Source organism: Cyrtonyx montezumae, unplaced genomic scaffold, assembly GCF_038088225.1.
Source record: "Cyrtonyx montezumae isolate F1298 unplaced genomic scaffold, pur_monq_1.0 scaffold_3, whole genome shotgun sequence".
NCBI classification, from domain to species: Eukaryota; Metazoa; Chordata; class Aves; order Galliformes; family Odontophoridae; genus Cyrtonyx; species Cyrtonyx montezumae.
In genome coordinates, this window is record NW_027072034.1 from 94251717 (window position 1) to 94266358 (window position 14642).

General features: G+C 40.2%; 1 protein-coding gene across 1 annotated transcript in view; it reads left to right on the forward strand.

Annotated features, from left to right (window-relative positions):
• SCUBE1 (signal peptide, CUB domain and EGF like domain containing 1) overlaps positions 1-14642 on the forward strand; it is a 204350-nt gene that overhangs the window by 166668 nt on the left and 23040 nt on the right. The window contains exons 10-11 of the mRNA XM_065742416.1: positions 10954-11070; positions 12813-12935. Coding sequence (XP_065598488.1) covers positions 10954-11070; positions 12813-12935 — 240 coding nt within the window. The remainder of the gene's footprint in view (positions 1-10953; positions 11071-12812; positions 12936-14642) is intronic.

Genomic DNA, 14642 nt, shown 5'->3' on the forward strand with positions numbered 1-14642 from the left:
GTCTGTGACCTTGAGCAGTCTTACTAATTTTATATCATTCTGTCTAGTTACTAGTAGCATTTTTTCCTTTTCTGTAAGAGACCTAGCAATATTTCTCACCTGCAAAAGTAATTCTTTTCTTTTTTTTAACTTCTTTAAGTACCTCCAGAGCTGTCTCTGGTGATTGATGAGTCTCTCTGCAAGCCTCACTCCACTTGGCAGAGGGTTCTTCTGACTTCTCTATCCCCTTTCCCTGTCCCTGAAGTTTAGTCCTGCATGGTTCTGTTTTGGTGCCAGTTCTCTTTAATGCTTTCATCAGCGGCTTGCATACAAGACTTGAAGGCATACTGGGTAAATCTGTGGATGACACTAGATTGGGAGGAATTGTTGAATCTTTCAAGGGTAGAATGGCCTTCGAAGACAGATCTTGGGTCTGAGCAGTCACCGGCATCATGAAGTTTAATAAGAGCAAGTGCTAGATTCTGCATCTGGATCTGGACAGCCCTGAATCAGTCTGTGGAATGAGAGGCTGCAGAGCAGCCCCACAGAAAGGGATCTGGGGCTGTGATTTACAGCAAGTTCAGTATGAGTCAGTAGTGTGCCCAGGCAGTCAAAAGGACCATCTGTATCCTAGTGTGGAGGTCTGAACACCACAATATATGAAGGACATAAAAATATTACAGAGCGTCCAAAGGAGGGCTGCAAAGATAGGGAAGGGTCTGGAGCGCAAGACATGTGAGGAACAGCTAGCTGAGGTCCCTGGGTGTGCTGAGCGCAGAGCAGAGGAGCTGAGGGGAGGCCTGATGGCGGCTGCAGCTCTCCCAGGGAGCGGAGGGGCAGCGCTGAGCTCTGCTCTGTGTGACAGCGACAGGGCCCGAGGGAACGGCATGGAGCTGTGTCAGGGGAGGGGCAACTGGGGTTAGGGACAGGGGCTGCACCGCAGGGCGGTGGGCACAGCTCTGAGCTGTTGGAGTTGAAGGAGCATTTGGGCAACACTCCAAGACATAGGGTGTGAATTTTGGGTGGTCTTTTGTGGAGCTAGGAGCTGGACTCAATGATCCTTCCAACTCAGGATATTCTGTGAATCTATCAAGTTTCTTCTCTTGCGACACAGGAGTACTCCATCTGAAGGAGTCTAGAGAGTGTCTGTACAGACAGGATATGAGGAGGGTGCCTTGAAGTGCAGGGACCTTGAAGTGCAGGCTCTCAGCTCTGTCCTCAGCTGCAGCACACATCTGTGGTCTCTCCCCAGCTCCAAAGACTCAGATAACTAGCCCAGCTGGTCAGTAAATCACATGCTAAGTTGACTAAGGTTATCTGTCAAGTGATTTCACAAATTGGAACAGAAGTCATGGCGGTGTTGTTTGAAATATGGTCAGACAGAGAGAAACATCAGGCTAAGGAGAAATGCAGATATGTTCCCTGATGTGAGTGACAATGTGAAGTGCCTGCATGGAAGAAACAAATGTTTCTGATGAGGTGAAAAGCACTGCAGCTTTCTACTCTGAGGGCCTTAGTAATCAGCATCAGTTTTCTCATTCCTCTGTCAGTTGTTCAGAACTGCTGACCAGTTCAGCTCAGCAGAAGAGGAAGAGGGAAGCTCAACCTAGCACTTCTGATGCCAGACTCCTTTTCCAGTCCCGTGGGCAGAAGCTTCCAATGTTGTTCCCCAGCTCACCTTGCAGCACCAAGATTTAACAAGTAGTTTCATGCTACCATATTTAAAATATTACAGAAAATTATCATCTGCCAGAAGGAAATTACCATCTAGTCTTCTACCATTATTCTGGTTTTAGTTTGCTGCTTCTTACAAGAAAGTATGTGGTAAGGTCCTTCATAATGCTACGGAGTAAAAAAAAAGTCAAAAAACTGTTACTTTGCCAAACAATGGAGAAATAATAATGTAATGATGATGGTGGTGATGATTATGTATTTAATTACAGAAATGTAAAAAATAAATGGGTCCAAGTCCCACCAACTGTAGTCAAAGATATTCCCAAAGACCCCGAAGTTAACTGCTAGTTTTTGCCTGCCTGAAATTGCCAAATTCTGCAGTTTTTATCCAAAATAATAAATCTTCCCAGCCCCTAAGGCAAATCTTTTGGTGATCCAAAAGCGAGCAAACAGTTCTGTGGCTGATGCATGAGGCAGAACAAAACAATACAGACTGGGTGCATAATTGTCTCTGCAGTGCTGACAGGAAGAGCAATGTGTAGTGATCAGTTGATTTGGCACATGCATTAAGGGGAACACATAGGGAACAGATATTTACCACATTAAGAGGTCGTCTTGCAGCCCTGTTTCTGCAGACACAAAGAAGGTCTTGAGGGAAGAGAATGAGCTTGTGGACTGTGTGGAAGAAAATTAAATAGGGAATTTTTGAAAGTAATGGAGAGGAGAAGGGGGAAAATTAATTTGCTGGTATGTGAGATCACATAAAACTCCCTTGGAAAAGTTCCTAAAGAAAGGATTATATTTACTCTGGAGAGGGGGCAAACAGTTTAGGCCTACAATTTTATTGCCAAGCCTCAGTGTTTAACCTGCTTTTAAACCTTTTGAACCTAAACTTTTGCTTTTAAACCTCAGAGACAGTGCAGCAGTTTCCAGAAAGAGCAACTGGGCCCTTAATGATAAGGTGTGATAGCAAAGATAAAGGAAACAAGTTGCCACTTTCCTTTAAAAACTCATGATGGTACTGTCGTGTTCTTTCCAAGTGCATTTCCTTTGGCTTAATGTCAGTGTAAACAGTGGGAAAACAGCTGGTCTGATGTTAGTGATGCTGATGAGTTTGCTGGCTTAAGAGCTGTCCCCTTGGTGCACGGCATCAAAGAACGATCTGACTGCTAACCACTAAAGGAGTCAATGAATGATTACTGTCTTCTGAATTTCATTGCTCTGATTATGTGAATTAAGAGAGCCAGCCAGCCAGCCCAAGGGAACTACTTAGTTGAGTTCTACTTTCTTGTGTGTAACCTCAGACACAGCAAAATACTACAAAAATATATATTGAGAGGTAATTGCTGATTTCTGGAAGGATCAGGTATGCATTGCACTTCTTTAAAATAAATTACTTATTCTTTGCCAGGTTTGGCAGCTAAGTGGATCAAACTAATTTTAACTCTAAAAATTAAGCTGATGGAAGAGACTGAGAGGTTAGCTCAATAAAACACCTAGCCCATCCCTTCTGGAATAGAAATTCTTTCCGAGGTTATCTAGCAAAAATGCTAGATGCTGTTTAATGCAGGAGGTCAGGCTAAGTGTACATGGTCATCTTGATGGTATAAAGTAAACTCATTCTATCAAAATAAATATCTTGTTCTATCCCACATAACTTAGAGGACATTAGTCAGCCTCATAAACATAGTAGAAGTATGAGAACACACAAAAAAAAGGAGAGATTGGTGATGTCCAGATATTCCTTAGAGCAAAATATGGGCATCTGAAACCATCAGTCCAGAATGAATGATTAACAACTGAGACAACTGCAGCTCCCTAAACTGCACTTGTACCAAAGCTGTAGTGTTCATATTGATTGCATTTAGAACTGTACAAAGACAGAGAGAGACTTAGCCTTTCTTAGGAGTGACATAAGAGCCAGTTTGACAGCCTCAAGGACAGATATATCAGGTTATTGAAGTTATTACGGGTTGCCTATAGCCAGAAAAGGGGGTGAAGGTAAGGTGCTTCGAAGATCTCAATACACTGAATAAAAACAGATGTTCAAAGTTACTGAGGCTGTGAAGCAGAGCTGTGTAGTTGATTACACTTGCAGTCCTTACTACATCTCTATGGACTGGAAGGGGTGGGTTTCATGCTCCAGGCATTGCATACCACTGGCCTAAACAAGTGAAAACTGTGGTCTGGTTGCATTTTCCAGGGCATATGGCTGCTCAGCAGAGCGTGCCTTCTTGCTCATGCAGTCTGGAAGAGCTGGCAGGCTCAAGATCTGTGCAGAAGCTTGGGCCTGCAAGTAGCTTGCAAGAAGGCAACCACCTTAGTGTGGTGAACCCAAAAGAATGTCTCTGTTTACTGAAGTTAAGCTGCTCCTGTACTGGAAAGCTTTGTCCTCTGAGACAGCAAGTATTTTCTGGGTGTCACAGAGCTGAAGCTGACTTGTACCCAAAGCCCTCCAGTGGGAATGTGTCTGAAGGCACATCTGCAGGTCCTTACTGATTTCCATGGTTCCCATGTGGCAAAGACATGGACCTGCTTATAACACCGCTGCCTAAATCTGTTACCAGAGATCGGAGACATGCTGCTTGTTATGAGTAGAATCAAGAGTACAATTAAATGCTTTACCTAGACTGGGGAAACCAGATTAATTTGCTATGAACAAGTTTTTGTTTCTGAACTGAACCACAGCAACATGCATAAGTAATGCATGCAGCAATTGTATGACCTTTACTAGGGTGGGAACGAACCAAAAATCCTGCAACATTTGGTGCCCTGATGTAATAACAATTTCATTTTCTACTGTCCTTTGTGGCATATTTACATAATAAGTCACAGATTTCTAATTATTTATTGTATCCATCTCTAGTATATTTTGCACATTTTCTTGCAGTTTATGTAGATTTCTTCGCTTTATTACCACTTTGCATTCTGAGAACAGATCTATAAGAAAAAGCACATTTCCTTGCAAGCAGAATCAATTTCCTTCAGAAATCTGTCATTCTTTGATTAGCATGTTACATTTGATCATCACTAATCGCATAGTTAACTGTGACCGATGAAATTCTTAAGTAAATAAATGCTGTAGTCTAAGTCAGTGTTACTCATAATGGATGGTTTCCACTTAAACTTCTGAAACACAATATGTGACTGTGCTACTTAGACACTTATGTTCACATTAAAGTATAACAGTTTAGACGAGATCTGTTTTTCTGTCAGTCATTAGTATGTTATTAACAATTAAGTCTCAGCAGCAAGTTTGATTGCAAGTGAGTAAAGCAGTGGGAAGCCTAAATGGGTGTGGTTTTTCAATTACTTTTAAAGGTTTGGGGTTATGGCTTTCCGGTTTCCTTTTTTTTTTTTCCCTTTTCCTTTTTGTTAGCCTGCTTCAGAAGCACTCAGTGGGAAAGCAATGAAGTAGGAGGTGTGTATATTACTAAATCTTTCCACGTTTCCCCTTCATTGGTTTTGTTTTTGTAGACAGTGAAATGCAAGAAGTTAGCTGTAAGCCATTCCTTCTTCATGGTGCTGAATGTGTATTAGAGAGTTACATTCTCAGATGGAGGATGTATTTTTACTAACTGTGAACAGGACTAAGTCACTGTGGATCAGAAAACTTGAGCTATGGTGGAAACCCCTCATGTGGTGGCTGTAGCAAAATAATACCTTTCCCAACAGTGAATTTAAGCCAGCATTTGTTGGAGAATGTAGCTTGAATCATGACTCCCCATGGTACAGCAACCACTCAGATTAAGATATGTGGTTTCCCTAATGTCTGTCAAGTGCTGTTGGAAACCACTCTGGCTGGGCTGTAAGGTGAACAACATTACATGGGTGGTATGAATTCCCTGCAGAAATCAGAGGATGGAGGGGAGGGAAGGGGAGACAGAAAATAACTTTCAGCGAAATATATATATATATAAATGAAAAGCATTAGTGTTTATTTTAAAAACATCATCTAATAGTTCTTTAGAGTTTCTATATATATGTGCTTAATGAATGAGAAAAAGGAAAAGCTCTGTTTCTCAGAGAAGCCAGTGACTTGGAAGCTGAGAAATGTGAGCATAAATGTTCTTTCTCACCTTGGGCTTGGTTTTTGTGTATGATCGGTTGAGTGGGGTAATCCACATTGAGTCTGCACTTGGTTGGGTCTTAAAAATAAACCAGGGGGTGTGTGAAGGCTGAAATAAGGCTATGTATTACAGACTCTTGCACTGAGAGAATGCTTCCCACTGTCCTGATACATGGTTCTGTGTCCCAGTGGGGCACCTGGACCATCATTTCCAGCCTAAGGATTATCTGAAAGCCAGATATTCCTTGGTGTACATGCTACACAGCATCCTGGGCAGCACTTGTCAGATATAGATATCTTTGCTGCCATAGTGAACGTTTGCTTCAATTAACTTAGGAAAGGATTGGGAGCATATGGAACAATGACTGTGATATCAACTCAAAGTATTTATGTGATACTGTGATCGTTTTTGTCAGCATTCAGAGTGTCATGAGTCACTTTCACTGATGAAGGAATCAATAGCAGAAATGCATTTTTTTTTGTTTTACTTATATTTCTATGCCCTCACCCCCCCCCAAAAAAAAAACATATTTTCCATTTTATTTCTATTAAATTTATTAAATTATTATTATTAAATAATCAATATACTTTACATATATGCTGTAATCTAGCATGTATTTCTCAGCTTGCCTCTGTGAATAAAAGCAAATCAAATACTAGATGGGTTCTTTTCCCACAGTGTCCAGAACTGTTTCAATCTGCTCTCCACACTAAATCCATATCATAGCTTTTGATTGTCTCAGAGTTCTTCCTGTCTTGTTCTCTATGGCACACATAACGTCATCAAATAATAATTTCCCCATGCAATATTCTTCACCAACCTCACCTTTAAATTTTTAGTGGTGAGCTCTTTGCTTGCAGTGCTAATGCTTTTTGAAATGTTCTGTGTTGCAGTTCAATTTGCTGGTCTTTGATTTCTTTTAATTACTCTCAAATTTGCTGTAGAGAAAAAAGCAATGGCAATCGAGAATGTAAGGAACTGGATTTGAGGACTGGAAGTAGAATACAGAAAGAAGTCTTTCACTTCAGAACTGCTGGTAGGAATCCAGCTCAGTTTCAGGCTTAGCAAAAATCATTACTGTGTGATGGCTTCTTGGTGCCCTGCGTTCTACAGTCACAAATGAGTCAGAGTCCACATCACACAAACCACCAGAACAATTAGCACTACTGTAATTGGGAGCCTGCTGGCAGCATCAGTGGAAAGGGCAGGAACTGAGCATGGAAACTGAGCAGCTTTCTCCCTGCTCTTTCAGGTCACCTCTGAGACATAACTGTGTGAGGAAGCCTAGGAGAAAATAGCTCGGTGGTATCTATCTCCCCTTCTGGAGGTAAATGGAAGACCTTACTTGCCAATACTGACAATCTGACACACACCTACAAACATATTCAAGAAAAAGAAATATTATTAATGTTAAATGTGTGAAAGCATTAAATTATACACATATATAAATATATATATAGTTGAAAAACTACTTAAAAAATCCAAAGTTCTGGCTTAAAATTGTAGGAACAGGGCTGAACAAATATTCTAACGCATGGCCACCACCAGCAACAACAGCTTCCCTCAGAAACAGGAAAATCCTACTCTTTTATTAAACCATTGAACAATTTTTTCAGTTTGAATCCCTCCTAGGCAAAAAGGAAGGAGATCTCTTTGGAGATGAGAATGTGGATTGACAGAAGGATTTGCTGGATTTTATTCAGAATTGATTCTTTGATGTCGTGGAAGCACTGACTGGAAGGAGAGCAATCAGCAGCACAGGATACCATAAGCAGAGTACTTTAGAGAGGTCTGGGGCATCCAGGGTGCACATGAGTCACAGAATGGTGGAGGTTGAAAGGGACCTCTCAGGTCACTTGGCCCAGTCCCTGAAACTGGCACCTCTGCTAAGTTGTCAGCTCTGGAGTAGGGAGTTCCTCACCTTAGAATTATGTGCTACCACCAGGAAAACAACCTCTGTCAGGAAACTCATCCTGTACTATCAGGGATGAACTTAGCTCTGTATTTCCCACAACCTTCAAACAGTTAAACTGGGAAGATGTTTCACATATGCTGAAAATAGTGGTCAATGTGATAGGAATTTTTGAGTAAGGAAGAAATAAAAAGAATGTGCTGAAATGAATGTCAGACTAGCAAACTAAGATTAGCATTAGCAGTTCTGAAAGATTCTGAGACAGCTTGGACTATTTGTGAATGTGTGCCAAATTCAACTCGAAATAGACTAAGAACTTCAAGTTTCCACTGCAATTCCTTGAAAACAAAATGCTTTGACTTTTCAAGTTTAAATGGCTCCAAAACGTATTTCAGATAATTTTAAATCACTTCTAAATGCACCTCAGACCAAGAAAGATCATTTTTCAGTATGAGGAATTCACTTTGACCTCCTTAAAAAAGATAACCGTTTGTGTGTGTGAGCATGTGCATGTGACCACAGAACCAAAAGACAACTCATTCATCCCCCTGCTGCTTCAGCTATAACCTGAAGCATACCTGCCTTTCTATTTTGGGGCTTCTCTTCAACTGATAATGCGTAGTTGTGCTTGTACAAAGGAGCTGAAGATTAGAGACCTGCCTTCTTTCCCACTTGTGTGCTACGCACAATTTGAAACCCAGGTCTGTGGATATGGCAGGGTAGGGTAATTCCCTGCTCTTCAGTTATCCTCTTATGGGATATCACTGTATCATGAGGATAGTGGGAAATCAACACATCTTTTCAGGAAGAGAAGTACAGCAGAGCACTACAAAGAGGTGAGCGCTGACTTGAAAGTTTCTGGGAGTCATGGAGATAATAGCACCTAGAACACAGATTTCAGAGTTTAAAAAGGGAGGAAAAAAAAAGTGCAAGAGGATTTGAGTGTCCGGCATCACACCATGGGTTTCTTTTAGTGAAGAGCATGTGGTGCATACTTTTCCCTTTTCTATGGCCAGTGCTGAATTCCTCAGGGGACTGCTGATTCTACAGGCTCAGCGCTGTGGAAAGCTCTGTCCCCGGGCTCCAGCCCTGCCCTCAACAGGCAGGAGCAGGGGGTGAAAAGGGCTTGTTGTTAAGCAAGGGTAAGTCTGTGCAGAGGCTTTCCACCTTGTATCAGCCAAGGCAAGATGCTGAGTTTAGCAGGGGCTGAATTAATGAGAGCAGCAGCACTGGTGGGATGAGAGATTTTAATGGCTAAAATAAGCTTTTTAGAGTGGTCTTTGTATTGCAATAAAAGCATTTGTTTCTTGCTAGCCGGAGCGGGCAGTGTAGGCTTATGTAGGCTGATATTTTGTGTAATAATTCATGCAATAGAAATGCATTTGTCCATCTAAATGTCCATCTGAAGTGCCTGTTGCTTGGCAAGCAGATGACTGGTCTTATTACTAGACAGACTGCTCTTCACACAGGCAGGGAGGGTACATGTCCTTGTTAATTTGAAGGAAAACCTGTCAAGTTCTGCGCCGTAATGCCTAACAGCACAAAGCGGTACATGTGGGAGCAGCACATAAACCCCACTGAATAGAACAGCACAGGATCACTATTGAGAAATGTGAATTTATTCTTTTTTAAAGATTCCTCCATGGTAAGTCAGAGGCCAGCAAATGAGCTGCTTTTGCAAATCTCCTGCAACGGCAGACAAGGCTGCACGTGAATGAAGCCATGATGTATGATTCGGCTTGAAATGCAGTAAAAATCCTTTAAAACTGTAACTCCAGTATTCATTCCCAAATGATTTTACTTTACATATTTATCTGGAGAAAACTGAAACAGTTTGCCATCTGTGTATATTCAAAAGCTTCATATGTCCAACACTGTAGAGGAAACCTTAAAAAGAAATCACTTCCTCAACTTGAATAGTGATACAGAAAAATGGATTAAAAATGAATAGATGCAAAAAATAGAAAATCTCAATTGTCTTTTTATACTATTCGATCATAGCAAGTGGTCAGGATGCACACATAAAACCATAGAGCAGATTGTTCTGTTCATTTTGTATACTGCATTTTATATTAGGCATTTGCATAAGCAGTAGCTTTCCATGCTGTGAATTCTCTTTCTGTGCATGTTTTCAAACACTCATCATTGGACATCGTATAAAATGTCTGTTTACAACATTGTAAACTTATGTATAAACTCTCACGAAGCCTTTGGTTTTATGTACACATACATAAAAGCTTGATTTTATAGTTCTTGAAGTTAAGTATTTGCATTTATAATAATAGCACGAGGAGATTTAGAGTGTTTCATTAAACATCAAAACTTTTCAAGTAATGCTTGGATATAGGAATTGGGTAGCATACCCTTAAGTGTATGTGATTTTTCACATTTTTTTTCAAGCACATGCCTTTCTGAACATGTACAGTGTGAAAGTCTGAGTTATGTGAAGTAATGGTGCTGCTCAGCTAATGTTCTTAACGAGCAACTCTAGAAAGTGTGCAAGCTGTTAAAGAAATCCTGTTCCCTTCCTTTATTCCTCAGGAATATTGTAAGAATGTGATCTTTTATTTGTTTGTTTTTGAGAGATACTTCTAAATATATGACTCTCAAGCGATGCCATTGTATTAATTTATCTGGCCTTTTAACAAGGATTATGTAATGAAGAGGATTTTAGGAAAACCAATTGTCTGAGGACGAAATTCTCTCGGAAGTGCTGTTATTTTGCATGCCTTGCTATTTAAAGTGCCTTTAATGTAACGGCTTTCAGCAAGTCCATTCCGTGAGGACTGCTGTCACATAAACCTTTATGTTGCCCTGCTCACCAAAACCTTTGTACTGTCTTTGAAGTAATGTGCTGTTAATTGCTTTCTTCATAATCTGCTGGATGGAAGAGACTGTGTAAATAGGAGTTTCACATTAGTGAGCAGCAATAATTAGAGATGCCTGGCTTTTTGAAGGGGAAGAGGTCAGGATCTCTTGAATTAGTTAGAATGTGGACTTTGGATCCAGACTTCTTGTATCTTAGGTGCGGGGAGTCCCCCAAAAATCTTAATACCCTCACAATCCTGCTGGGTATTAAGATTGAAAAGTTAAATGTTGCCACCTAACGGCAGATATCTATATTACAGTTTTTTTCTCTGTGTACGTGCAAGTCTATCCTTTAATAGGGACTAAAGAAATGAAACGGATTTTATTCAGATTTTACCTGAGATGCGATCTGCTAGCTTATCAGGATGAAGATAATGCAGCTGGCTGTGAAATCCCAGCCATTCAGTTTAAATGAGTTCTAACTTCTTAATGCTCTCTCTATGAATTCAGATATAGATGAGTGTTCCTTTGAAAGGACCTGTGATCACACCTGCATCAACTACCCAGGAAGCTTCGAATGTCTCTGTCATAAAGGCTACACCTTGTATGGACTGACGCACTGCGGAGGTTTGGAAAGTTTTCCTCAACTGTTTGCTAGTTTGCTTTGTGAACAGTTTAACTGAGCCACACGTTTTTAAGCTGAATATTTTAGAATTGGAGGTGATAAGGTAAACCAAAATAGTTAAAGCTAGAATACCTTGAACTAGGTTTCTCTGAAATTTCAGTGTCTCAGATTGGCCAAACTATTCCCTGAAGAATGAAAAAATATTGGCCTGGCACTTTTTTATACTGGAGGGAAACACAGCAGCCTCAGAACAGATTGGAAGCCTGCAGATCCGAGCCCTGCTGCATGGGTGCTGCTGTCCTTCCACAGATGCCAGAGGAAAATGTGGCTAATTGGACTAGGTCTGTGGTTGTTAATTGCTGTAGGACCTAGTGTGCATTGGAACCCAGACCCTCATTTGGTTCCTACCTGTACCTCACATCTGACTTCAGACTGGGTCACAAGGCTCCAGAGTTGGGGACTGGGAAGAATGGACTAGAATTCTAACACCATTCCTGCAGGCCATGTAGGTTCACTCACAGCCAGACACAGGGCAGTTGGAGTTCAAGACCTAATTCAGACATGGCTTAGAAAAGTAGGCAAGCACTCAGCCTGTCAGTCTTTGTGGTCAGACCTCTTTTAGAAATTCATGCAGTGACATTTTTTCTATTACTGTCACATTTTGAGGCTTAACATTACACTAGAGTCTGAGTAATTTGACAGATTTCACACTGATTTGGTGTCATTTCAGCTCATTTGAGTGTATGTTGAATGGCACAGCCTACATGCTTTATAGAAAGCTATTGCAGTAATGCTGCTGTTTCAGCAAGCTAATGAGTACCTATACCCAAAGGGCAGAAATTATGAGTTGTACGTTTAGAGCAGGGCTGTGGTTCTTAATGAGGGCTTTTATGTTATGATATTACTAGTAAATTAGAGTCTGGAGGAACAATGCACAGTTGATGGTTTGCTGGTACCTGAGCATGATCCAGAGGTGAGTACATGGCAGCACAACTCCAGATGAGCACGATGGATGAACATCTCTTCTGGTGGTGGGAGAAGAGAGATCAGACACGTTGACATGATTCTGTCTGAACAGAATATAAATGGTTATGCCTTATGTTGGACAGATGCTTTTCTAATGGATCTGAAGTTAAAAGATTATCAGTGATCTGATAGCTGTGTGGCCTTCATGGAAACTCTCACTTTTCATTTTTATTTGAGGAGCAGAATTCTAATGAACTACTTGCCAACCCGCATGTTGCTATCAAATATATAGTTTACTACTTCATCTGAATCACTTCTAAAAGCAAACTCTGCGAACTACAATGGAGAGTTTATCTTCCTGATATGTAAAAGTGATTGAATCTCCCAGATGTTTATGCCTTTGACATTTTCCTGTATAACATAATATACATTATTGTCCAGATTGCACAGAGTTTCAAGAATGTTTTGCATCTTGTGAGAATTTCCAAGAATTTCAGTGTAATTAGTCCTGACAATTAACTGAATTGAGTCATATGTGTAAATCCTTACAGGAATAGGAACTATGCATGTGTCTGGGGACAAACGCATGGAAAGTGCACTGAATTGTTTTACAGTACAGTTGTCTGCATTACACATTTATAATAGATGTAAATGTAGAAGATACAGTAGGTAGAGACATTCCAATGCTCACAATATTTCAATGCACAGCACGTGTGTACAGTATACACTGGGATACTGTGTGCATATTGTTAATACTACTCTCCACTTATGTTTTCAGATATTGATGAATGCAGCATCAGCAATGGCAGCTGTGACTATGGATGTCTGAATACAATGGGAAGCTATGAGTGTGTCTGTCCACCTGGAAAGAAACTGCACTGGAATAAAAAGGACTGTGTTGGTAAGTGTAGAAGTCACTGACTCAGAGGTGGCTGTGGTGCTGCTCCTGTTCTCCAGAACAGTGGAGAAGCCTGTGACTTTGTCTAAGCAATGCTGCAGGTGAACTGAAGAAGCATGTTGGATGGGAAATATGTTGAGTGTGTTGATTATTTTTATTTTATTTTATGAGTCATGCACCCACATATCTAAGACTTCCTACATTATTATGTATATTATAGTTTGATCCTCTGATTTTTTATAGTCTTTTGATATTGAACTCTGTAGTTTCAGATATAAACCGACTTCCCTTTAAGAGTAGTTTAGAATATTCAAGATATATAACTGCTTACGAGTAAGATGTTATTCAAGTCAATATATGCATTCACAGCACTATACCCCTGTTTTTCAAGTTCTCTCCAAAATATCCTGCCAATTATAAAGTATCGATAGTAGCTGTGTGAGAAATATTAGTTGCAATGAGTACAAATCCCAAGACAACTCAAATGATAGCAAGGACTGCTAGTGCCATTAACTTTGTGGCAAATCTGAATATCTGTTCTAATTGTTGTTGTGTTTCCATTAGGAAGATTATTTTTTCATCTAGAAGCACAATTTGAAACATGTCAAATTTCGGTCATGGCTATATTTCTGTGAGATTTCAATTCAATTTTCATGTTTCTATTGGGAGTGGCATATGTTAGGTGTTTTGTAGTCAAATTTAAGTTGTTGCTTTTTTGGCTTGTTTCCTTAAACCATGAGTAACATATGGATGCTTTAGAAGCTGATGGCAATTACCTAACTGGGAACAAGACACAAAAATAAAAGAGAGGCCTTACTTAAAAAGGGAATCTCCTGACATACTGTGGGAAGGTGCTGTTTTCTGAAGTAGAGAGCCCTGCACCAGCCTCTCACATCATGCAATTGTGGCATTTTTCCATTTACATGGATATAGCAGTATGGAAAGCACTTTATAACTGGCAGGGTTTCAGCTGGCTTTCAGCCTTTGCCATTGACTTTCTTCTTAGCTACCAGTAAGAACCTCATTTTCCCCACTTGCCTTCAGATGCATTATTTTCACTGCTATATAGAGAACTAAGTACTGTAGAAATAAGAAACCGTTACCTCTTGGGTTTGTTTTTAATTAGCTATCCACTATATCTACCTTGCAATGTACCAGTTAGCCCTCTAGAAAAGGATTTGTAAATTAATGTAAAACTAACTTGTAAAACTTCTAGATACTAAGGTTTTCTGAGGTCTGGTATACAGTTAGACCACAGAACTCTCTCTCAACCAAGTAAGAATGCTTTTTTCGTAATAAGAGCTTGTACTGAAATATTTTCCTACTTGTGTATTTCTCTTCATTATTTGGAATACTCAGTTGGAAGGTGGAAAATAGAACACTCTTCTCCAATAATGCACATCATTTTCTTTGATGAATTTAATGAGGCTTCAAATAAGTGTCAACTCCCTGCTGCATTCTACATTTGCAGTAACAAAATCCTCTTTTGCTCGGAAATGATACTTTGCACCTGTGTTGTCTCCTCAGTCCAAAGAAATAATATCTTTACAAATGTCACCAAAGCAACATTAAAGGCCTTTGGAGGGAGATAAGTAGAGGAGGGTTATTGCCATATTTCAGGTGTGAGCATCAGATGTGTTTAAAAGACTAGCGTATAATTTATACTTAACCAGCGGTGAGGCCAGGAACACAATTCATGTGGTGGCTCCT